Consider the following 26074-nt stretch of genomic DNA (forward strand, 5'->3'; position numbering starts at 1 on the left):
CCAATACCTATGCAATAGCCTTATAATAATAGTATATGACACGTTTTTCCTAAATACTATCTATTATAATAATTATATCATTTGACAATTCTGTCCTACATATAATCTATTATAATATTAGTTTCTAACACGTCTGTACAACATACAATATATCATAAGTTCGTCTCTGACACTTGTCCTATATAGAGTCTATAACTCGGTAATACGTAACACGAACACAACCAAAAACTTGGGATGATCTCATGTGCTTCGACAGATGTAGTACCTTATAAGTTGCATTTGTCTATTGTTGTATTTCCATATTTTTCTTTTTATATGTTTCTTCAACTTTCTCTATGTCATTGTTTTTTGGGTTTTTTTTTCTGTGCGTTTGTTTACACATCCTTGAAATCAAATTAACCCTTTTAACTAGGTCTGCACAGGTTCAATATTAAAACTGTATATTTGATGATAATGTTATATATTACACCTATATACAGTTTACTGACCGTGGTTATACAATTTACCAACCATATATATATAAACGAGTCTAAATTGAAAACGACGTTCAAACCTATGATTGCGTTGGATAAAAACCGAGATTTTTAGACGTGTGCCTGTAAAACATATTTCGTTGTAGAAGGATCTAAAAACAAAACAAACAACATATATATATCGTCGTAGAAGTGTCTAAATACAGCACAAACAACATTTTCCAAAAGACCAAAAAAGTGAAAAAGTATATTTAAACAAAACGCATTTGACTAACAGGTCGAACAACGGATGTTCTTTAACCCTGCTGACTGCCATTGGCGATTGCCAAATAAAATTGATCACAAGGTGTAACAAAATAGATCTTAATATAACTTTAATACTAGACAGAAAACAATAAACTTGTGGCCACGATGTTATGCCACAAACATAAGGTGTCAATATTTTTTTAGTACACCAGATCCAGATTTCGACAATAAATGTCTCTTCAGTGATGTTTGGGATCGAAACGGTATTTGGAAGGCCATATAATTTACCCTCAATTTAAGATACTCTTGAATTTTAAGAGTCAATATAGGATGCACGGATCATATAAACCGGAGGGAAAATATGATACAAGCCCAAACGAAAAAATATAAACAAGTCTAAATTGAAAACTACGTTCAAACCTATGAATGTGTTGGATAAAAACCGCAATTTTTATACGTGTGCATGTAAAACAAATTTCATCGTAGAAGGGTCTAAATACAGCACAAACAACATTTTCCAAAAGACCAAAAAAGTGAAAAAGTATATTTAAACAAAACGCATTTGACTAACAGGTCGAACAACGGATGTTCTTTAACCCTGATGACTTCCATTGGCGATTGTCAAATAAAATTGATCACAAGATGTAACAAAATAGATCTTAATATAACTTAAATACTAAACAGAAAACAATGAACTTGTGACCAAGATGTTATGCCACAAACATAAGGTGTCAATATTTTTTTAGTACACAAGATCCGGATTTCGACAATAAATGTCTCTAAAGTGATATATATATATATATATACCTCTCCATATTTGGTCATTGATGTCAATGCACTCATCATATTCTTCAGACTGTGTGATACTTGCAAGAAAACATAACTATCTGTTACTAACTCTGAACATTTATTAAATGGACATCGTCGAAATCTCATTATTAATTCTATGTAGAGATGATATGTTTTAGTTTTGTATTGACTACACCCGCTTCAATTGATAAAACACACATTTAAAAAGAACCATTACCCAGAAAAGCAGTGTTGTTTTTTTTATCTCCGAAATATTGAGGAAAACAAAACTCTGATAAGAAAATCAAAAATATGGCTGCTTGTTTCGTTTGTTTAATGCCACTGCTTGTGAGCGTATTAACAACCCTGTATTCAGAACACAGGTGTTGACATGAAACACCATTAATATTTTTTTTTCTGTGAATTTACTTTTTGTTAAATGTTGTTTTATTCAAACTCTAAGGTTTTTTTGCCCAGGCATATATTGTTAGACGGAAGGCGTTCAAAGTTACCAGCCTGGTATCTTTGGTGAATGTTTTACATTTAAAGAACAGTTAATCTAAAGAGCAGTAAAATTAAAAAAAAAACATTACCGCATCATTATTAATTTAAACCAGAACAGTAGTGCATACAATTACATTAAGTACACCTTGTGAACGAAATAAAACCGGACATGTCGATCACAGGTTTCATTTCTGCACCCCATTAGTTTCTATTTGTTATTTGTTTTGCTTGTTTTTCTTTCTTCTTTATTTTGAATAAATTAATTCTGCATTTTTTGCTCATTATCTCTTTTCAGGTAATCCCATCCAGACCCCGTTTTCATACAAGTGAGAAGCTGAGTTAGCTTTAAAACCAGGTTTAATCAACCATTTTCATTATAATTGAATGCCAGATCCAAGTATGGAATATGACAGTTGTTATCCACTCGTTTGATGATTCGAGCTTTTAATTTTGCCATTTGATTACAGAATTTAGGTTTTGAATGTTCCTCGATGGTCGGTATTGTTGTTATTTTACTTTGTACATGTTGTATGGCTTCTCAGATTTACTCGAAAACTGAATATTGTATGTAAATTTTCTTTTAAAACCGTTGCGGCATTTATTTTTTGAAGAATTGTTGTACTATTTTAAAATTGAATTTGTATACGCTTGTGTTTCATTGCAAACTTAAATATTAACATGTACACTCTTTTAATATGATAATTTATTGTATTCTAATCATGGCAGTTGTCATGTTGATAATATACTACTTAGGATTAGTCTTTTATTTTTTATTTTCATTAGTAGTCATTAGCTTTCAACTAGCTGCCAGTAACTGCGAGTACTCTCAAATTTCTACTTAATGTTGTTGTTGGGATGTACCAATACTCAATTACGTCCACTCTGTGTTTTTGTTTTATGTATTTGTATTTGTATCCATCTGATGAGTTAAGCCTTTTTTCAACTGTGTTTTTTTGTAAACTTTTTTGTACATTTATTAGGCCGTTAGTTTTTCTCGTTTGAATTGTTTTGTGATTTCGTGCTACTTAATAGCTGACTCTCCGGTATAAGCTTTGCTCATGGTTGAAGACCGTACGGTAACCTATAGCTCTTAATTTTTTGTCATTTGACATATTATGGAGAGTTGTCTCATTTGCAATTATACAACATTGTCTTTTTTATAAATAGTGCAGTTTACTCTTCGAACAAACAAAGATGTAAACAAAATTTAACTTGTTTATATAACATATTGTTCAGGTCAAGTGGGTGTGTATTGTGAGAAGCGTATTAAATGAATTACTTAAAATATAATTGTCGTTTGTATTTGAATTGTTAATTGAAATTTCGCTTTAAAATACTTATAGCCAGATTTCGATAGAAGGCTGATAAGAATTTCAGCCAAACAAAACCAAGCTTTTCTATGTTCAAAATCTAGAATCTGACCACAGAGCATAAAACAAGCCAAGGTCACTAATTGGTCCTCAGCACATCAAGAAAAAAAATTAGTTCGGAGGAGGGCCTCAGGTGGCCCCTTAATACAGATATGTACTAGTTCAGCGAAATTAAACGTGACACTAAACTCCAAATCATATTAATGCACAAATATTTCAAAAAAACATACAAGACTACCAAAGGCCAAATGATCCTGATTTTGGGTGAGGCGCATAATTGCAGATGGTTAAAACATATTTTATTATATCTCAACCGTTCCCTTTTGATTTTTAAAGTTGAGTTTCGTAATTATGTGCATCTTTTCCAAACAATTGCGTGTCAACATCAATGTGTATTTTTATATTTATAAGATTTCAACAAGAGATATTATTTTGTTGTAAAATAGTTGTCATTCAAGCAAACAATACATGTCATATTCAACAGGAAAGACAAAGGAGTATTTAGCATCATTCACTTCATACTTCGAATTTAGGTTAGCAATTAGGCAACTGCTTTATTTAATTTTGGTACCTTCGCCTTGTATGCAATGTATTACATTTTCGGTACGCCTCACTAAAATATGTTTGATGTCTAAATTGTCCACACTTTATTCCCGTTTAAATTGTGAGATAGTTCGTGGGTTTCTTGTAGTTTGAATCATTCCATTTTCTGAAAGTATATAGTATAAATGACTTTCCTGTTATTCTGAGTCTTAGAACGCAATTGATTTATTCGAGCTACATGACTAAAAAGGGACCTAAAATATAACGAAATCCAACTAAGGTCAAATTTGCCTAAAAATGGTAGGATTTACTTCCCATCCATATCCCATTTGTAATACGAAACGTCTTTGCGTGAAAAAATGAATTGGCAGAATGTTAGTCTATGTTACAATCGGCCTTGCTTCCCATCGACATACAATTCATAATATGAAGTGGGTAGTATGTTCAACTTCATATGACAAATGTAAAAAAAAAAAAAACACTGAACTGCAAGGAAAATAAAAGTCCTTTATAAAAGACAACTTCGAATGCTACAACACATCTAACGAATGGAAACGAATGTCATATTCTTGACTTGGTGAAGGCATTTCCTTATATAAAAAATGATGGATTAAACCTGGTTTTATAGCTAGCTAAACCTTTCACTTGTATGAAAATGGCATTGAATTCTTTTTATATTGACAACGTATGAGCAACCAAAGCAGACATAATAGGTTAAAACGTCAAAAATTAGGGTACATCGGTCAACATTTTAATACAATCTCAATCATTATAAAACAAAAACATGTTTCAACAAAGAAACAAAAAAAAAACGCTCATACTAGTAAACAATGTACATAGGCAAAAATGAAAGACAAAAATTCACAATTGACCTTCGCACAATAACACAATGGCGGATTGTATAAGTATCGAGCAACGTTCTTTGACATACCCTTTGCTAATCAATCTGGTTTTATTAAGTCGGACTAGTAGCTGCAAGCTCATGCATACCATACCAGTTGTGAAATGTATATTTAATATGCATGAGACGTTGATTTATTTCTGCTAAGATGGGACACATTTTAATTTCAAAAGTAAAATCATCTTACTTGACATAGACCGTCGTGTTGAGATGACTGTTTATATGTCAATTCGAGGTATGAGTCTTAAATATTTAGTTCTGGAGGACATATTATAAAAACAATCAAACGACCGATGAAGATTTTGCATTGTTAATGGAAAGAACATCATCAATATACCTAAATGTGAAATTAAATGATCGGACTTCTTAGATTTTCCTGTTTCTCACAAGTGGCAAGTGGAGCTCCGACTCATATGAAGATAAGAAGATGTCGACAGAGAGAGGCGCACAACTAGTTCAATAGGTATTATATTCACATTACATTAGTTATAAAAATATTGTTCACGTACCATTAGTTATAACATGTTTGTTAGCGTGCAATCAGTATTCGGCAGCGAGTTAATGTGATATCAATCAGTGAGTGCCTTCAGTAGTCAGCATTGTGTTGATTTGTCACAAGTGTAAAAGAAATGTTTTTGCGTTATTTTAATGTTTGGCAGTGTGTTCATTTACCATCAGTCATAGACAATTTTGGTCACATGTCAACAGTAGAAGCCAGTGTGTTTCAGTGTCATAGTTATGTGCAGTGTGTTCGTTTGTCATTATTTATCGACAATTTGAACTGCTTCCCCCAGTAATAGGCAGTGAGTTAATGTGCCATTGTAAATAAACTCATCATATTTACCAGTATTGCAATTTTGTTTTGTATTTGTAAAGTGGTTGTATAAATAAAAGCGTTCAAAAGTAATAGGTCGATTGAGAAAAAACAAATCCGGGTTACAAACCAAAACTGAGGGACACACATTAACTATAAGAGGAAAAGAAAGGAACAACGTAATCACTGAAGTTCAAGAAAACAAAACGCCAACACACAAAAAACGAACTATTTGATAATAACTGTCATATTCCAGACTTAATACCGGACATTTGAAGGTAAAGTAGGGTAAAACCTGATTTAATGGCATGCCGAACTTCCTGCAAGACAGCCTATTTATTTTTCAATGGAAAATTAAATAAACTGAAGACAAATGGGATCTTGATTAGTAGTAAAATCATCTGAACTTATGTCAATTATTAACTTTTTTACACGAAAAAAAAAAACAAATTACAAGTCTCGAATAAATAAAGTTAGTGTTTTATTTACACATAAGTCACTATAACAAGAACATGGCATAATGTATGATGAAATGAACAATATTACATAAAACAACAAAATATCACAGTCTGCATGGATTGAAAATAAGGAAATCAAAACTTTCCAAATCTGTGAGATTCACATTTAAAGCATGTTATCTATTTTTTCCTGCCTTGTTGCCTTTGCTGATAACATTAAATTGAGCCACATCACATCGTGTGGATACATTTCTGTAGTTTAGAGAAAACTACAAAAACAATGAATCTAAAAAGCTGTCTACTTGTTGCTTCCTTGTTTCCTTTGGTTTGACACATTCAAATCGGCTTGCAGCACAGTTAGTGGGTAATTCAATGTCCACTTTTTGACATTGATGCTCTTTAAATTCTGGACAGAATACGGCAACCCTACGTCTGATAAAGTTGTCTGGAACACACTTATATGAACTGCTCATAGAAGTAGTGAAAGTAGGTTGCTCACTTCTGAAATAAAAAAAAAACATCAATAGCTTTTGTTGGATTTTAATAAGCAAGCTTTTAATCATAAATTTTTATCATACATACAATCAAATTTAAAAAAGATGAGCTTGAACCTTTTCATTTATCTTTAAGTTAATTTGAAAAGTAAATTAGGATAAAGGTTTATAAAATAACAAATAAAGTATAGACACTGTACACTAGCTGTTCGATGCGACCCAAGGCTCCGTGTTCACGACCATACTTTTACCAATAATGGTTGACTTTTATAAATTGTGACTTGGATGGAGAGTTGTCTCATTCGCACTCATACCACAGCTTCTTATATATATGTGAACAAATTTGTCTTTGGTACTACCACTACTACATTGTTGATAATAATTGATTTTTTTAAAAAGGCGCATGAGAAAGAAAACAGAAGTGTGAAACGTAACTACTTACTTGCAGTTCATGTAGTAAACTTTCTGTTCCCATGGACGTATAACATAACACTTGCTCCAACGTGACACCCTAGTTCTTTCGTCTACCATTTGCACATTTACAGCTGTAACATTAACATATTCGCCATCACAAACCTTCTCACATCTCCCTAATGTTGTTCCAAGATCTCCGCCATCAATTGGACATTGTCTTTAAATAAAGGAGAGCAATAATATAAATTTTATTTAAAGGAAACGAATAAATTGAAATGTAACCTCATAGCAGTATTAATTACTTTGCTGCATTAAACACATTGCGGTTAATGTTATGACACAATGTGGTCGAATATTCGGACCTTTTTGTATTAACATTAAGTTGTTGAATATTCGGACTTTGGTGTAACAACACTTCGTGGATTAATACTTGCATGGACTGATTTCTAATGACACACTGATGATTGATGTTTTGGCGTTGATGCAATGACACATTAAATAGAATTGAAGTTTAAACTTTTTAAAAAAATGTAATTAAAACACAACCAGATATAATAATTACATCCAGTGTCTACTAAAACATACCCGTTTACAAAAGCTCTTTCATCCCCTCGATAGTGACGGAGGTAATAACAATTATTTTCTTATTTATAGATAAACTTACTCATATTCAAGAGGAAGTTCTGGAGAGTATATTTTACATGAATCTTCAACGAAGGATAGGAGATCTCTGTCAGCTTGAAGGGCGCTTTCTATATGATCACTAGAATAAAAATTACAATACAATAAAAACAGGTATACATTTTACTGATAACAATATTCATTAAAGTATAATACTCTTACTAGTAATTTGAAATATAAAAATGAAATCGTGGTGTGATTGCCAAAAAGACAACTTTTCACAAGAGAAATTGCACAGAAATTAGCATATATAGGTGAAAAATAATTTTATAACTACACATTTAATGTTCCAGATTTTTGTATGGGTAACGTATGCTCAATAGAATATTTGCCAATCAATCTTTAACAAATCTGTTCTCTGGAGTGAGTTGCTTACTTTACAATCACAGAGGCCGGTGTGTTAAAATGTTATTTCAAAAAAAATTATTCGGTGTATAAATATCAACATAGATGCCATAGTTCAGTAAAAAGTTATCATCTATATGTTAAGGGTGTACTTAGGTGAGTTTTGGAATTTGTGTCAATTTACCAAAATTTTAGAAGATTCTTGATTTTCTTTCTTTTGGTTTGAGACTTAAATAATACCAATGCAAATATAAGGTAAAAGTCTGAGTTAACCTTTCCCCGCCACATTTTAAATCTCAAATATCTCGAAAAAGAGGTCCATGATTTGTTTTCCTTAATTGATGCTCTACCAGCTTATAGTATCAATTTTAATTTCTTAATTTCTTAATTTTTTACCTAACCTCACCTAAGTACTTCCTTTATATGTCTATAATAATATTTCCTAGAATTTCTCTTCCATGAGAAATTCTCGTCGTGTAATTGTTTGAGAATATCCTTAATCTTGACAAGTACGTGTATACAATGTAATGCTCAATCATCGTTTGAAACACATATACAATGCCAGTTGACAATTAACAAGAAAAAAAGTTGAATAGCAAAATGACCGATTTCTTAATATCTCATTTAGAAATTCAATCAGGAACAATTTTTAAATTTATGATTTAGAAAGATGTTTAGAACTCGCCAGAACAAAACTGGTTAAAGAATGTACTTACTGGTTATACGGAAATCTTTTATCATCACATCCAAGATTATTTTTAAAGTTTCCATCACATATTCTGACCCTATCAGGCCAATGCATTTCTGGAGGATCCATACATTTGTAAGCGCAAGATACTCCTAACACCGCAAACCAAACAACAAAAATATGCATCTAGATAAAAGAAATGTTTAGAATTACAGTAACAACAATTTGACTATATTTGTGGGTACAATCTTCGGATATAAAAGTCATTATATTAATAACTAAATATTTATACTGTATTTATATATAACCAATCATCAAAAATTGATTTCAATTCAACTTATTGTCATAGTTTGTTTAGCTTTACTGAACTAAGATATAATAAGTGAATGATAGTCTTTGCTTACCTTGTTTAAATCGTTAGAATAACTATATTCTGAATAGCTCACAATTTCATTTCTTTTATGTATTCTATTGCAATGAGGAAAACAATTTAAGAGCCAATCACAGCTCATATGACTCTATTACGTCAAATCTTCAAAACCATAATTAGCCACTTTAGTAGAAAACAAAAGATTATTTTGCAATTCGAATGTTGTCAAAACATTTATATGATAATCATTGTTGTGACGTAACTTTTATTTAGTTAACATAGCCTTCAGACTTTTAAGTAATACATCAGTTTATAACGTACAAATGAAAGGACGAATCAAACAACGATGTAACAAAACCGAAGAAGTTAATTTCCTCGTTTATGCATATAAATATCTGTATTTTCTAGTTAAGAAATCAAATTTAATTTTGACTCAGAACAAGAATTAACAATGGTAAGGTTAAATCTTAATTGATGTAAAAAGTAAAAGTTTATGGACAACTATTAAAATATGACAAATGTGTCGAAATCGTAAGTTAAAGTCACAGTTAAAATATAAACAAATTTCCTATTTGGATAAAATTATTTTTTTATGGGAAATATTATGAATATTTTGCTTTATTTCAAAGAAATCTATATGAAAGTCTACAAATGGTAAGATTATGTAGATTTTTTAAAAAGAACTTATGTTTAGTAAAAATTTGTGAACACCTTTTAAAATTTGTCAAATTTTTCTACTTTTCAATTCAAGATCATAGTCTTAAGAAACTCAAATTTTCCGTTTTGAAAAACAAATTTTGTAACAGAACTGCTTTGGAAATATAAACAATATTAGAGGTAATGCATGATAATACTTACGCATATTATTCCTGTGACCATAAATTATTCTTAATTAGATAAAACTAAAGATAGCTGTAAGACATTCATTTAAAACACGTATTGATTTTTTCTCAGGTTCCACCTCAACTTTATATTGCTGTAATAGCTGTAACGCTTGCAACTGCTTTCCCTAATCCGATGAGTAAGAAATTTCAGCTCTGTCAGAAATACGACTTGTTGTATAGACAATGCCTACCACCACAAGGATGGATATGTGATAAGAGTAAGGTTCCAGAAAATTACGTTAGATATAACATGTAAGTACTCTTATCATACAACATGTTATTAATAAGTAAACTCAATAATTAAGAAGGAATATAGTTACAATACTGTTGTCAGGTCATTAAAGATTGCATATTTTGGCGTAAATATTGATTCACTTCTAGGGTCTTTGCATCGGAACTTACACATTTATTTAAAAACCAGTTGTTGGCATGACACGGGTTATGTTCTTCTCATATTTGTTTTGATGGTATGATACTAAACCCCTAACGGGAAGGATTGTGCCTGATAATCATATGATGAACACATAATCTTTCAATCAGTTTAATTGAAGTCTGGAGCTGGCATCTCTGTTAACTACTAGTAGTCTGTTGTTATTTATGTATTATTGTCATTTTGTTGTTTTTTTTTTCTTTGGTTACATCTTCTGACATCGGACTCAGACTTCTCTTGAACTGAATTTTAATGTGCGTATTGGTATGCGTTTACTTTTCTACATTAGCTAGAGGTATATGAGAGGGTTGAGATCTCATCAACATGTTTAACCCCGCCGCATTTTTGCGCCTGTCCCAAGTCAGAAGCCTCTAGCCTTTGTTCGTCTTGTATTATTTTTAATTTTAGTTTCTTGTGTACAATTTGGGTTTTAGTATGGCGTTCATTATCACTGAACTAGTATATATATTTGTTTAGGGGCCAGTTGAAGGACGCCTCTGGGTGCGGGAATTTCTCACTGCGTTGAAGACCTGTTGGTGACCTTCTTCTGTGGTCTGTTCTATGGTCGGGTTGTTGTCTTATAACAGCAGCACTTCTGAGAAAATAAATAAGATTCCCGGGGTAATCGTTGAGGTTTATTCAAAGTCCATTATAACTTTGATGATATGTTACAACATTAAAGGGCAAAATGTAAGGATCAAAATTCACACATATGCTTCACTTAGAAAGAAAACAAATACAGATTTAAGATAAACCAATTGCTATCTCTGATATTTCATAATTTTGTATATTGAACAGCCTTGAAATTAAAGATGTAATTGAATATTTTATGAAATATAACGAATCTCTCTCTTACAGCCGTAAAGCAATGCAAGACTCAGATGGAAGTTTTGTGAATTACTTAAAACACAGCAAAGAATGCAATGGTGTTTCTAAGCACGTTTTCTCTAAACAAAATGCAGTGGAGGATATAAAAGAAACTGGGTAAATAAATTCAAAAAATAGAAAATTTCAAGAAAGCACTGACGACTTTATTATGTTGTCTGCAGAAATGTCTTTACACAGAACGGTCATGATGCATATTATTTGTTTTTGTTTCATTCTAAACCTAAAGCATCTCAATAAGTTGTTTTTTTGAAAAAAATGAACTGCTATTTAAGTTGGAGCTGATACGAAACTATTACAATAACATATTTCAATTTTTGCTATCTGGTTGTTTTTTGTTATAATGAAATAAATACTAACAATCAGTTCAACTGTTCACAGTAATATAAGTAACATTTCACAGTGATTGAAAATTGGCCAACTTTTAAGACGTATTCTAATTCTAATTCGTTATAAAACCTACGTAAGAATACCGTCACACTGTCACAAAATGTTTAAGATATATATGTTCATCCTTTTTTTGCAGAATGACGAACATGGCAAAGATCCATAAATTTCCTATGTGCAGAGAAGTGCGTACACCTGTGACCCATATTTATAGATCCATCAACCAAATAATGACTGGTAAAAAACTGGGCGATGAAATTTGTGAAGTCGTTTTAAGCGACCAAGGAGTTCAAACTATTCATAAAGTGGAGTGTATAGGGTGAGTTAATTTTTAGTTTCAAATATATCATTTAGTTATGAAAAATACGAGCCCTATAATCAACCAAAATTGAAGTAAAAATAGAAGAAAAGTGTGTGTCTTTTTGAATTATAAGCCACACCTCTTCTTATCTCATAAAGATAGAAAATAAATTATGAGGAATAATAGGATGATGAAATATTACGATGAATGAATAATGGACAAACACGATAAGGAATAGGGACTTCGAATAAAACAAATACAGAAATGAAGGACCGCCATCCAGACGATCAAACGTGTCTGTTATTTAAGACAATCTCTACTTTCATTATATGTCTTAATCTATTAGTGTTATTGATATTCTGTTCATTGATGTGTACTCGACATCTTGTTTAATTCATTCCAAGCGGAATATATAATCTGTTTAATAAGAAGTTATTTTGCTTATTTAATGTGTTGTTATTATTTATTTTATAGTCATAAGAAAACAACAAAATGTAGATTTCATTATGCACCACAAAAGGATTATTACTGCCGACCAACAAATTACGTCACCAGAACCATGGCAGTGTTATGCCCAAGTGACAATGGAAGATTAAGTCTCCATGCCGAAAAGATCCCAACAGCATGCAGTTGTGTAGAGGTTGGATGTGACGATATGTTCATACCCTAAAAAAATCTTTAAAGTGAAGGAACATTATGAAGCCATTTACAAGGGCATGTGCAATATATTTCATCTTCATCATTTATGTGTTTTGTCTTTTTAATATCCATTTCTATTTATAAACTACAACAGAAGTATTGAATAAAAAATTGATTTTAAATATGTACTTCAATTTTTATTATGAATGACAACAACCCTAACTATTCTTAAGAATTGCATAATTATGTAGTAAAATAGATCTAAGATTTTATCAGCATTAACTAATATGAACGGTTGTTCTAATTGGAGCAGAACACGTCTATACTTCCGAAGCACCTAAGATCCCCATATTTTTGGTGGGGTTTGTGATTCTAGTCTATAGTTTCATTGTTGTTAGTTCATTCGTCTTTTTTCATTGGTAGTAATGACATTGTCAATTTGACAATTTTTTTCGACTTCTGAATATTTCTATGGTATCTGTTGTCTCTCTTTTACATACAACCTATTTAACTATAAGTATCGTACACCTCTGTCCTAAATATAGTTTATTATGATAGAATCAACCTATCATTTTTTTTCTTCTATTGTTGACATATTGACAGTGATTCTTTAATATTTGTAGCCCTACCATGAGTTTAAATACTTAGGCAATTCTACCTCTCAAATATTTTACCTAAGCTTTGGTTTGCAAAACTTTTAGGAATTTTTGGCTGTCACTGCTCTACCACTTCATACTCTTTTTAGCCTTTCTAACCTTCTTAGATTTAAGCGTGTCTGATGGGTCTTTTGTACACGAAACGCGCGTCTGTCACAAATACAAATGTATCGGTGACCAGTTTATTAGATTCTACAATATATCAACCTTAAAGTTGACATCGATCCCGGACTTCATCCTCTGTCGATTTTTATTTTGTCAGGTCAGTTATCATCGTATCGACCACATAAAAAGAATATAACTATATGTTCTGTTATAGCATAAAAATTGTTTTATACAACACTTAACACAAAATAGGTTTTCAAATAGTTTTCGAAGCTTTTCTATTTGATTTAAACTTTATTGCTCAACTTTTTCGTGAATTTCATACCTTGTAGAATATATATTAAAATCGACAACTCAATTAATATAGGAATATACTCGATATACCAATACCTATGCAATAGCCTTATAATAATAGTATATGACACGTTTTTCCTAAATACTATCGATTATAATAATATCATTTGACAAGTCTGTCCTATATAATCTATTATAATATTAGTTTCTAACACGTCTGTACAACATACAATATATCATAAGTTCGTCTCTGACACTTGTCCTATATGGAGTCTATATCTCGTTAATACGTAACACGAACACAACCAAAAACTTGGGATGAACTCATGTGCTTCGATAGATGTAGTACCTTATGAAAGAGGGACGAAAGATACCAAAGGGACAGTCAAACTTACAAATCTAAAACAAACTTACAACGCCATGGCTAAAAATGAAAAAGACAAACAAAAAACAGCACACATGACACAACATAAAAAACTAAAGAATAAATAACACGAATCCCCCAAAAAACTAGGGGTGATCTCAGGTGCTCCGGAAGGGTAAGCAGATCCCGCTCCACATGTGGAGTTGCATTTGTCTATTGTTGTATTTCTATATTTTTCTTTTTATATGTTTCTTCAACTTTCTCTATGTCATTGTTTTTTTTTTGGGGTTTTTTTTTCTGTGCGTTTGTTTTCACATTCTTGAAATCATATTAGCCCTTTTAACTAGGTCTGCACAGGTTCAATATTAAAACTGTATATTTGATGACAATTTTATATATATTACACCTATATACAGTTAACTGACGGTGGTTATACAATTTACCAACCATATATATATATAATTTACCAACCATATATATATATATAAGTAAAAAGTTAACAGTTCCATTCTATCGATTTCATCCTTCCATTGGGACTCTTCAGGATAACTGATGTAGTGTGTGATGTGATGGACACTACATCACTTATCCTGAAGAGTCCCAATGGACGGATGAAATCGACAGAATGGAACTGTTAACTTTTTACTTATTTTATTATTTTATTTAATGAATATATATATCTGCACATGTATATATATACCTCTCCATATTTGGTCATTGATGTCAATGCACTCATCATATTCTTCAGACTGTGTGATACTTGCAAGAAAACATAACTATCTATTACTAACTCTGAACATTTATTAAACGGACATCGTCGAAATCTCATTATTAATACTATGTAAAGATGTTATGTTTTAGTTTTGTATTGACTACACCCGCTTCAATTTATAAAACACACATTTAAAAAGAACCATTACCCAGAAAAGCAGTGTTGTTTTTTTTATCTCCGAAATATTGAGGAAAACAAAAATATGGCTGTTTGTTTCGATTGTTTTATGCCACTGCTTGTGAGCGTATTAACAACCCTGTATTTAGAACACAGGTGTTGACATGAAACACCATTAATATATATTTTTTTTTCTGTGAATTTACTTTTTTTTAAATGTTGTTTTATTCAAAACTCTTAGGTTTTTTTTTTTGGCTCAGGCATATATTGTTAGACGGAAGGCGTTCAAAGTTATCAGCCTGGTATCATTGGTGAATGTTTTACATTTAAAGAACAGTTAATCTAAAGAGCAGTAAAATTTAAAAAAAACATTACCGCATCAATATTAATTCAATCCAGAACAGTAGTGCATACAATTACATTAAGTACACCTTGTGAACGAAATAAAACCGAACATGTCGATCACAGGTTTCATTTCTGCACCCCATTAGTTTCTATTTGTTATTTGTTTTGCTTGTTTTTCTTTCTTCTTTATTTTGAATAAATTAATTCTGCATTTTTTGCTCATTATCTCTTTTCAGGTAATCCCATCCAGACCCCGTTTTCATACAAGTGAGAAGCTGAGTTAGCTTTAAAACCAGGTTTAATCAACCATTTTCATTATAATTAAATGCCAGATCCAAGTATGGAATATGACAGTTGTTATCCACTCGTTTGATGATTCGAGCTTTTAATTTTGCCATTTGATTACAGAATTTAGGTTTTGAATGTTCCTCGATGGTCGGTATTGTTGTTATTTTACTTTGTACATGTTGTATGGCTTCTCAGATTTACTCGAAAACTGAATATTGTATGTAAATTTTCTTTTAAAACCGTTGCGGCATTTATTTTTTGAAGAATTGTTGTACTATTTTAAAATTGAATTTGTATACGCTTGTGTTTCATTGCAAACTTAAATATTAACATGTACACTCTTTTAATATGATAATTTATTGTATTCTAATCATGGCAGTTGTCATGTTGATAATATACTATTTAGGATTAGTCTTTTATTTTTTATTTTCATTAGTAGTCATTAGCTTTCAACTAGCTGCCAGTAACTGCGAGTACTCTCAAATTTCTACTTAATGTTGTTGTTGGGATGTACCAATACTCAATTACGTCCACTCTGTGTTTTTGTTTTATGTATTTGTATTTGCATCCATCTGATGAGTTAAGCCTTTTTTCAACTGTGTTTTTTTGTAAACTTTTTTGTACATTTATTAGGCCGTTAGTTTTTCTCGTTTGAATTGTTTTGTGATTTCGTGCTACTTAATAGCTGACTCTCCGGTATAAGCTTTGCTCATGGTTGAAGACCGTACGGTTACCTATAGCTCTTAATTTTTTGTCATTTGACATATTATGGAGAGTTGTCTCATTTGCAATTATACAACATTGTCTTTTTTATAAATAGTGCAGTTTACTCTTCGAACAAACAAAGATGTAAACAAAATTTAACTTGTTTATATAACATATTATTCAGGTCAAGTGGGTGTGTATTGTGAGAAGCGTATTAAATGAATTACTTAAAATATAATTGTCGTTTGTATTTGAATTGTTAATTGAAATTTCGCTTTAAAATACTTATAGCCAGATTTCGATAGAAGGCTGATAAGAATTTCAGCCAAACAAAACCAAGCTTTTCTATGTTCAAAATCTAGAATCTGACCACAGAGCATAAAACAAGCCAAGGTCACTAATTGGTCCTCAGCACATCAAGAAAAAAAATTAGTTCGGAGGAGGGCCTCAGGTGGCCCCTTAATACAGATATGTACTAGTTCAGCGAAATTAAACGTGACACTAAACTCCAAATCATATTAATGCACAAATATTTCAAAAAAACATACAAGACTACCAAAGGCCAAATGAACCTGATTTTGGGTGAGGCGCATAATTGCAGATGGTTAAAACATATTTTATTATATCTCAACCGTTCCCTTTTGATTTTTAAAGTTGAGTTTCGTAATTATGTGCATCTTTTCCAAACAATTGCGTGTCAACATCAATGTGTATTTTTATATTTATAAGATTTCAACAAGAGATATTATTTTGTTGTAAAATAGTTGTCATTCAAGCAAACAATACATGTCATATTCAACAGGAAAGACAAAGGAGTATTTAGCATCATTCACTTCATACTTCGAATTTAGGTTAGCAATTAGGCAACTGCTTTATTTAATTTTGGTACCTTCGCCTTGTATGCAATGTATTACATTTTCGGTACGCCTCACTAAAATATGTTTGATGTCTAAATTGTCCACACTTTATTCCCGTTTAAATTGTGAGATAGTTCGTGGGTTTCTTGTAGTTTGAATCATTCCATTTTCTGAAAGTATATAGTATAAATGACTTTCCTGTTATTCTGAGTCTTAGAACGCAATTGATTTATCCGAGCTACATGACTAAAAAGGGACCTAAAATATAACGAAATCCAACTAAGGTCAAATTTGCCTAAAAATGGTAGGATTTACTTCCCATCCATATCCCATTTGTAATACGAAACGTCTTTGCGTGAAAAAATGAATTGGCAGAATGTTAGTCTATGTTACAATCGGCCTTGCTTCCCATCGACATACAATTCATAATATGAAGTGGGTAGTATGTTCAACTTCATATGACAAATGTAAAAAAAAACAAAAAACACTGAACTGCAAGGAAAATAAAAGTCCTTTATAAAAGACAACTTCGAATGCTACAACACATCTAACGAATGGAAACGAATGTCATATTCTTGACTTGGTGAAGGCATTTCCTTATATAAAAAATGATGGATTAAACCTGGTTTTATAGCTAGCTAAACCTTTCACTTGTATGAAAATGGCATTGAATTCTTTTTATATTGACAACGTATGAGCAACCAAAGCAGACATAATAGGTTAAAACGTCAAAAATTAGGGTACATCGGTCAACATTTTAATACAATCTCAATCATTATAAAACAAAAACATGTTTCAACAAAGAAACAAAAAAAAAACGCTCATACTAGTAAACAATGTACATAGGCAAAAATGAAAGACAAAAATTCACAATTGACCTTCGCACAATAACACAATGGCGGATTGTATAAGTATCGAGCAACGTTCTTTGACATACCCTTTGCTAATCAATCTGGTTTTATTAAGTCGGACTAGTAGCTGCAAGCTCATGCATACCATACCAGTTGTGAAATGTATATTTAATATGCATGAGACGTTGATTTATTTCTGCTAAGATGGGACACATTTTAATTTCAAAAGTAAAATCATCTTACTTGACATAGACCGTCGTGTTGAGATGACTGTTTATATGTCAATTCGAGGTATGAGTCTTAAATATTTAGTTCTGGAGGACATATTATAAGAACAATCAAACGACCGATGAAGATTTTGCATTGTTAATGGAAAGAACATCATCAATATACCTAAATGTGAAATTAAATGATCGGACTTCTAAGATTTTCCTGTTTCTCACAAGTGGCAAGTGGAACTCCGACTCATATGAAGATAAGAAGATGTCGACAGAGAGAGGCGCACAACTAGTTCAATAGGTATTATATTCACATTACATTAGTTATAAAAATATTGTTCACGTACCATTAGTTATAACATTTTTGTTAGCGTGCAATCAGTATTCGGCAGCGAGTTAATGTGATATCAATCAGTGAGTGCCTTCAGTAGTCAGCATTGTGTTGATTTGTCACAAGTGTAAAAGAAATGTTTTTGCGTTATTTTAATATTTGGCAGTGTGTTCATTTACCATCAGTCATAGACAATTTTGGTCACATGTCAACAGTAGAAGCCAGTGTGTTTCAGTGTCATAGTTATGTGCAGTGTGTTCGTTTGTCATCATTTATCGACAATTTGAACTGCTTCCCCCAGTAATAGGCAGTGAGTTAATGTGCCATTGTAAATAAACTCATCATATTTACCAGTATTGCAATTTTGTTTTGTATTTGTAAAGTGGTTGTATAAATAAAAGCGTTCAAAAGTAATAGGTCGATTGAGAAAAAACAAATCCGGGTTACAAACCAAAACTGAGGGACACACATTAACTATAAGAGGAAAAGAAAGGAACAACGTAATCACTGAAGTTCAAGAAAACAAAACGCCAACACACATAAAACGAACTATTTGATAATAACTGTCATATTCCAGACTTAATACAGGACATTTGAAGGTAAAGTAGGGTAAAACCTGATTTAATGGCATGCCGAACTTCCTGCAAGACAGATTATTTATTTTTCAATGGAAAATTAAATAAACTGAAGACAAATGGGATCTTGATTAGTAGTAAAATCATCTGAACTTATGTCAATTATTAACTTTTTTACACGAAAAAAAAAAAAAATTACAAGTCTCGAATAAATAAAGTTATTGTTTTATTTACACATAAGTCACTATAACAAGAACATGGCATAATGTATGATGAAATGAACAGTATTACATAAAACAACAAAATATCACAGTCTGCATGGATTGAAAATAAGGAAATCAAAACTTTCCAAATCTGTGAGGTTCACATTTAAAGCATGTTATCTATTTCTTCCTGCCTTGTTGCCTTTGCTGATAACATTAAATTGAGCCACATCACATCGTGTGGATACATTTCTGTAGTTTAGAGAAAACTACAAAAACAATGAATCTAAAAAGCTGTCTACTTGTTGCTTCCTTGTTTCCTTTGGTTTGACACATTCAAATCGGCTTGCAGCACAGTTAGTGGGTAATTCAATGTCCACTTTTTGACATTGATGCTCTTTAAATTCTGGACAGAATACGGCAACCCTACGTCTGATAAAGTTGTCTGGAACACACTTATATGAACTGCTCATAGAAGTAGTGAAAGTAGGTTGCTCACTTCTGAAATAAAAAAAAACATCAATAGCTTTTGTTGGATTTTAATAAGCAAGCTTTTAATCATAAATTTTTATCATACATACAATCAAATTTAAAAAAGATGAGCCTGAACCTCTTCATTTATCTTTAAGTTAATTTGAAAAGTAAATTAGGATAAAGGTTTATAAAATAACAAATAAAGTATAGACACTGTACACTAGCTGTTCGGTGTGAGCCAAGGCTCCGTGTTCACGACCGTACTTTTACCAATAATGGTTGACTTTTATAAATTGTGACTTGGATGGAGAGTTGTCTCATTGGCACTCATCTAACAACTTCTTATATCTATGTGAACAAGTTTGTCTTTTGGTACTACCACTACTACATTGTTGATAATAATGGAAAAAAATTTTAAAAGGCGCATGAGAAAGAAAACAGATGTGTGAAACATAACTACTTACTTGCAGTTCATGTAGTAAACTTTCTGTTCCCATGGACGTATAACATAACACTTGCTCCAACGTGACACCCTAGTTCTTTCGTCTACCATTTGCACATTTACAGCTGTAACATTAACATATTCGCCATCACAAACCTTCTCACATCTCCCTAATGTTTTTCCAAGCTCACCGCCATCGATTGGACATTGTCTTTAAATAAAGGAGAGCAATAATATAAATTTTATTTAAAGGAAACGAATAAACTGAAATGTAACCTCATAGCAGTATTAATTACTTTGCTGCATTAAACACATTGCGGTTAATGTTATGACACAATGTGGTCGAATATTCGGACCTTTTTGTATTAACATTAAGTTGTTGAATATTCGGACTTTGGTGTAACAACACTTCGTGGATTAATACTTGGACTGATTTCTAATGACACACTGATGATTGATGCTTTGACGTTGATGCAATGACACATTAAATAAAATTGAAGTTTAAACTTTTAAAAAAAAATGTAATTAAAAGACAACCAGATAGTAATAAATACATCCAGTGTCTTCTAAAACATACCCGTTTAGAAAAGCTTTTATCCCCTCGATAGTGACGGAGGTAATAACAATTATTTTCTAATTTATACATAAACTTACTCATATTCAAGGGGAAGTTCTGGAGAGTATATTTTACATGAATCCTCAACGAAGGATAGGAGGTCTCTGTCAGCTTGAAGGGCGCTTTCTATATGATCACTAGAATAAAAATTACAATACAATGAAAAAAGATATACATTTTACTGATAACAATATTCATCAAAGTATAATACTCCAGTAATTTGAAATATAAAAATAAAGTCGTGGTGTGATTGCCAGAAAGACGACTCTTCATAAGAGAAATTGCACAGAAATTAGCATTTATAGGTGAAAAATGATTTTATAACTACACATTTAATGTTCTAGATTTTTGTATGGGTAACGTATGCTCAATAGAATATGTGTCAATCAATCTTTAACAAATCTGTTCTCTGGAGTGAGTTGCTTACTTTACAATCACAGAGGCCGTTGTGTTAAAATGTTATTTCAATAAAATTATTCGGTGTATAAATAACAACATAGATGCCATAGATCAGTAAAAAGCTATCATCTATATGTTAAGGATGTACTTAGGTAAGGTTTTAGAATTTGTGTCAAATGTTCGTACTCCTTGGTGTTTTCCATACATTACAATTTAAATAGTTTGCTCCATAACACCCATTTATTTTTTCATATAAGACTTAATAGTTCATGAAATGTCATTTACCAAAATTTTAGAAGATTCTTGATTTTCTTTCTTTTGTTTTGAGACTTAAATAATACCAAAGCAAATATAAGGTAAAAGTCTGAGTCAGCCTTTTCCCGCCACATTTTAAATCTCAAATATCTCGAAAAAGAGGTCCATGACCTATCAATATTTTGAGCTTATCTTTATCCTTAATTGATGCTCTACCAGCAATATTAATTTTAATTTACTTAATTTTTACCTAACCTCACCTAAGTACTTCCTTTATATGTCTATAATAATATTTCCTAGAATTTCTTTTCCATGAGAAATTCTCGTCGTGTAATTGTTTGAGAATATCCTTAATCTTGACAAGTACGTGTATACAATGTAATGCTCAATCATCGTTTGAAACACATATACAATGCCAGTTGACAATTAACGAGAAAAAAAGTTGAATAGCAAAATGACCGATTTCTTAATATCTCAATTAGAAATTCAATCAGGAACAATTTTTAAATAAATTTGATGATTTAGAAAGATGTTTAGAACTCGCCAGAACAAAACTGGTTAAAGAATGTACTTACTGGTTATACGGAAATCTTTTATCATCACATCCAAGATTATTTTTAAAGTTTCCGTCACATATTCTGACCCTATCAGGCCAATGCATTTCTGGAGGATCCATACATTTGTAAGCGCAAGATACTCCTAACATCGCAAACCAAACAACAAAAATATGCATCTAGATAAAAGAAATGTTTAGAATTACAGTAACAACAAATTGACTATATTTGTGGGTACAATCTTCGGATATAAAAGTCATTATATTAATAACTAGATATTTATACTGTATTTATATATAACCAATCATCAAAGATTGATTTCAATTCAACTTATTGTCATACTTTGTGCAGCTTTACTGAACTAAGATATAATAAGTGAATGATAGTCTTTGCTTACCATGTTTAAATCGTTAGAACAACTGTATATTCTGAATACCTCACAATTTTGTTTCTTTTATGTATTTTAATGCCATGAGGAAAAGAATTTAAGAGCCAATCGCAGCTCGTTAGACACTATTACGTCAAATAGTCAAAACCATAAACATGCACTTTCGTAGAAAACAAAAGATTATTTTGCAATTCGAATGTTGTCAAAACATTTATATGATAATCATTGTTGTGACGTAACTTTTATTTAGTTAACATAGCCTTCAGACTTTTAAGTAATACATCAGTGTATAACGTACAAATAAAAGGACGAATCAAAAAACGATGTAACAAAACCGAAGAAGTTAATTTCCTCGTTTATTCATATAAATATCTGTATTTTCTATTTGAGAAATCAGATTTAATTTTGACTCAGAACAAGAATTAACAATGGTAAGACTAAATCGTAATTAATTTAAAAAGAAATTCTTAAAATGAGTAAAAGTTTTTGAACAACATTTACAATATGACCAATTTGTCTGAATCTAAAGATAAGGTCGCAAAACAAATTTCATATTTGGATACAACTATTTTCTAAGGAAATATTATGAATGTATTGCTTTTTCAAAAGAAATCTATATGAAAGTCTACAAGTAGTAAGATTATTTAGATTTTTTAAGAAGAACTTATATTTAGTAGACATTTGTGAACACGTTTTAAAATTTAAAGTTTTCTACTTTTCAATTCAAGATCACAGTCTTAAGAAACTCATATTTTCATTTTTGGAAATATTATTAGAACAATATTAGAAGTAATGCATGATAATCTTTACGCATATTATTCCTGTGACGATAAATTATCATTAATTAGATAAAACCAAAGATAGCTGTAAGACATTCATTCAAAAACACGTATCAATTTTCTCTCAGGTTTCACTTCAACTTTATATTGCTGTCATAGCTGTGACGCTTGCTACTGCTCTCCCTAATCCGAAGAGTAACAAATGGCAGCTCTGTCAGAAATACGACTTGTTGTATAGACAATGTCTACCACCACAGGAATGGATTTGTGATAAGAGTCAGGTTCCAGAAAACTACGTTAGATATAACATGTAAGTACTCTTACCATACAAAATGTTATTAATAAGTAAGCTCATCATATATACCATGATTATGCAATAATTAAAAATATAATAGCAGCACTTCTGAGAAAATAAATAAGATTTCGAGGTAATCGTTGAGGTTTATCCAATTACATCTTTGGTGATATGTTACAACATCAAATGGCAAAATGTAAAGATCAAGGATCATAATTCACACTCACTCTTCTCTTAATAAAGAAACAAATACAAATTTAAAAAAAAAACAACTGCTATCTCTTATATTTCATAATTTTTGTATATTGAACCGCCTTAAAATTAAAGATATGATTGACTATTTGATAAAATGTGAATAAAACTCTCTCCCACAGCCGTCAAGCAATGACAGACTCGGATGGAAGTTTTGTGAATTACTTAAAGCACAGCCAAGAATGCGATGGTATCTCTAAACACGTTTTCTCTAAACAAAATGCAGTAGAGGATATAACAGGAACTGGGTAAATAAATTTTAAAAATAGAAAATTTCAAGAAAGCACTGACGACTTTATTATGTTGTCTGCAGGAATGTCTTTAGACGGAACGGTTAGAGAGCATATTATTTGTTTTTGTTTCATTCTAAACCTAAAGCATCTAAATGAGTTGTCTTTTTTGGAAAAATTAACTCTTATTTAAGTTGGAGCTGAAACGAAACTATTATGTTTGCTATCTGGTTGTTTTTAGAATGAAATAAATGCTAACAATCACAAAAGAGAGCTCAATCACTGAGTTCAACTGTTTACAGTAATATAAGTAACATTTCACAGTGATTTAAAATTGACTATCTTTTAAGACGTATTAAAATACTTTTCTAACTCGTGATAAAAACTACAGTAGAATAACGTCACATTGTCACAAAATGAGATAAATATTTCCATGCTTTTTTCAGAATGACTAAGATGGCAAAAATCCATAAATTTCCTATGTGCAGAGAAGTGCGTACACCTGTGACCCATATTTACAGATCCATCAACCAAATAATGACTGGTAAAAAACTGGGCGATGAAATTTGTGAGGTCGTTTTAAGCGAACAAGGAGTCCAAACTATTCATAAAGTAGAGTGTATAGGGTGAGTTCATTTTTAGTCTCAAATATTTCATTTAGTTATGAAAAATGAATATTATGATCAACCACAAATGAAGTAAAAATAGAAGAAAAGTTTGTCTTGTTTCGAGTTCGGTTGCTGTCGTTTGGAGGTATAAGCAGTGATATTGTTGGCTTTTTTTTAAACTACCTCTACCCTTTTTTATTTGGAAAATATGCGTCATTTTTATCAAATTGGGAAATTGATAATAAAGCATAAATTTGACTGGAACTTCAATTTGCAGACCCCATTTCAAGAGGTAAACCCTCATTTGAAATAAGACCCCTTATTGTCAGTGGTGATACATAAATACATTTGTAGACCCTCAAATCTGCACATATAGTCCTTTTAGGCATGAAAAATGTTTAAATGAAGGTTTTTCAGTTTGAATTCATGCACAATTACTACTGATACTGCACTGTTTGGGGGAAAAAAATGTCTTTTTGCGAATAATTTTAAGCCATTTGTTTTTCAAATTGGGATTCTTCTCCAGGGGAAAAGCCTTTATTCTCCGGTTATTTAAGGCAAACAATATCACTGATAAGCCACACCTCCTCTTATCTCTTCAAGATTTAAAATAAATTATAAGGTTTGATAGGATGTTGAAAAATTAGGATGAATGAATAATGGACACATACCAGATAGAATAGGGAAAAGTGACTTCGAATTAAAAAAAAAATACAGACATAAAGGACCCCCATCTAGACGATCACACGATCTGTCTTTAAAGACTTTTGTTTACTTTCATTATATGTCTTAGTTTATTAGTGTTATTTGTAGACTGTTCATTGATGTGTACTCCACATCTTGTTTAATTCATTCCAAGCGGAATACATAATGTCTAATATGACGTTATTTTTCTTTTTTAATGTGTTGTTTTTATTTATTTTACAGTCATAAGAAAACAACAAAATGCAAATTTCATTATGCACCACAAAAAGATTATTACTGTCGACCAACCAATTACGTCACCAGAACCATGGCAGTGTTATGCCCCAGTGATAATGGAAGACTAACTCTGCATGCCGAAAAAATTCCAACAGCCTGTAGTTGTGTAAAGGTTGGATGTGACGATATGTTCACATCAAAAAAACTTCTCTAAAGTGAAAGAACAGTATTAAGTCACTTACAAGGGCATGTGCAATATATTTCATCTTCATCATTTATGTGTATTGTCTTTAATGTTTATGTCTACTTACAAATCCTAACAGAAGTATTTGATAAAAATGGTATTAAAGTTTGTACTTCTATTATTTATTATAAATGACAACAACTTATTTATAAAAATTATTTTTATTGATGATCCGCAATGCCCTTCATTTTTGTACGTGTTTGACTTTATAAATATTTTGATATGAGCGTCACAGACGAGTCTTATGAGGACGAAACGCGCGTCTATCGTACTCAATTATAATCCTGAGACCTTTGAAAACTATTATGATAATGTAGTAA

At 31.3% G+C, this 26074-nt stretch overlaps 3 protein-coding genes and 1 long non-coding RNA gene across 4 annotated transcripts; 2 read left to right on the plus strand and 2 right to left on the minus strand.

Moving 5' to 3' along the window:
- Nucleotides 1-6149: 6149 nt before the first annotated feature.
- Nucleotides 6150-9149, minus strand: LOC143049270 (uncharacterized). Its single transcript, XM_076222965.1, has 5 exons — nt 9125-9149; nt 8749-8906; nt 7671-7769; nt 7035-7223; nt 6150-6599 (listed from the first exon to the last, which is right to left on the minus strand). Exons 2-5 carry the CDS (start codon nt 8904-8906, stop codon nt 6368-6370), a joined length of 678 nt encoding a protein of 225 aa, XP_076079080.1. The 5' UTR covers nt 9125-9149; the 3' UTR covers nt 6150-6367.
- Nucleotides 9150-9309: 160 nt separating this feature from the next.
- On the plus strand, nt 9310-12647 carry LOC143049546 (uncharacterized). The gene is made up of 5 exons (XM_076223151.1): nt 9310-9348; nt 10045-10226; nt 11263-11388; nt 11816-11995; nt 12452-12647. Exons 1-5 carry the CDS (start codon nt 9310-9312, stop codon nt 12645-12647), a joined length of 723 nt encoding a protein of 240 aa, XP_076079266.1.
- Nucleotides 12648-19367: 6720 nt separating this feature from the next.
- On the minus strand, nt 19368-22461 carry LOC143049271 (uncharacterized). The gene is made up of 5 exons (XM_076222966.1): nt 22435-22461; nt 22059-22216; nt 20868-20966; nt 20236-20424; nt 19368-19798 (listed from the first exon to the last, which is right to left on the minus strand). The coding sequence occupies exons 1-5, from the start codon at nt 22435-22437 to the stop codon at nt 19567-19569; spliced, it is 681 nt and encodes a 226-aa protein (XP_076079081.1). The 5' UTR covers nt 22438-22461; the 3' UTR covers nt 19368-19566.
- An 878-nt stretch (nt 22462-23339) lies between these two features.
- Nucleotides 23340-25872, plus strand: LOC143049274 (uncharacterized). The gene is made up of 4 exons (XR_012970155.1): nt 23340-23514; nt 23874-23999; nt 24428-24607; nt 25517-25872. It is a non-coding gene; the product is annotated as an uncharacterized LOC143049274 (long non-coding RNA).
- Nucleotides 25873-26074: the final 202 nt, after the last annotated feature.

The sequence above is a fragment of the Mytilus galloprovincialis genome, chromosome 10 (assembly GCF_965363235.1).
Source record: "Mytilus galloprovincialis chromosome 10, xbMytGall1.hap1.1, whole genome shotgun sequence".
In the NCBI taxonomy this organism is placed as follows: domain Eukaryota; kingdom Metazoa; phylum Mollusca; class Bivalvia; order Mytilida; family Mytilidae; genus Mytilus; species Mytilus galloprovincialis.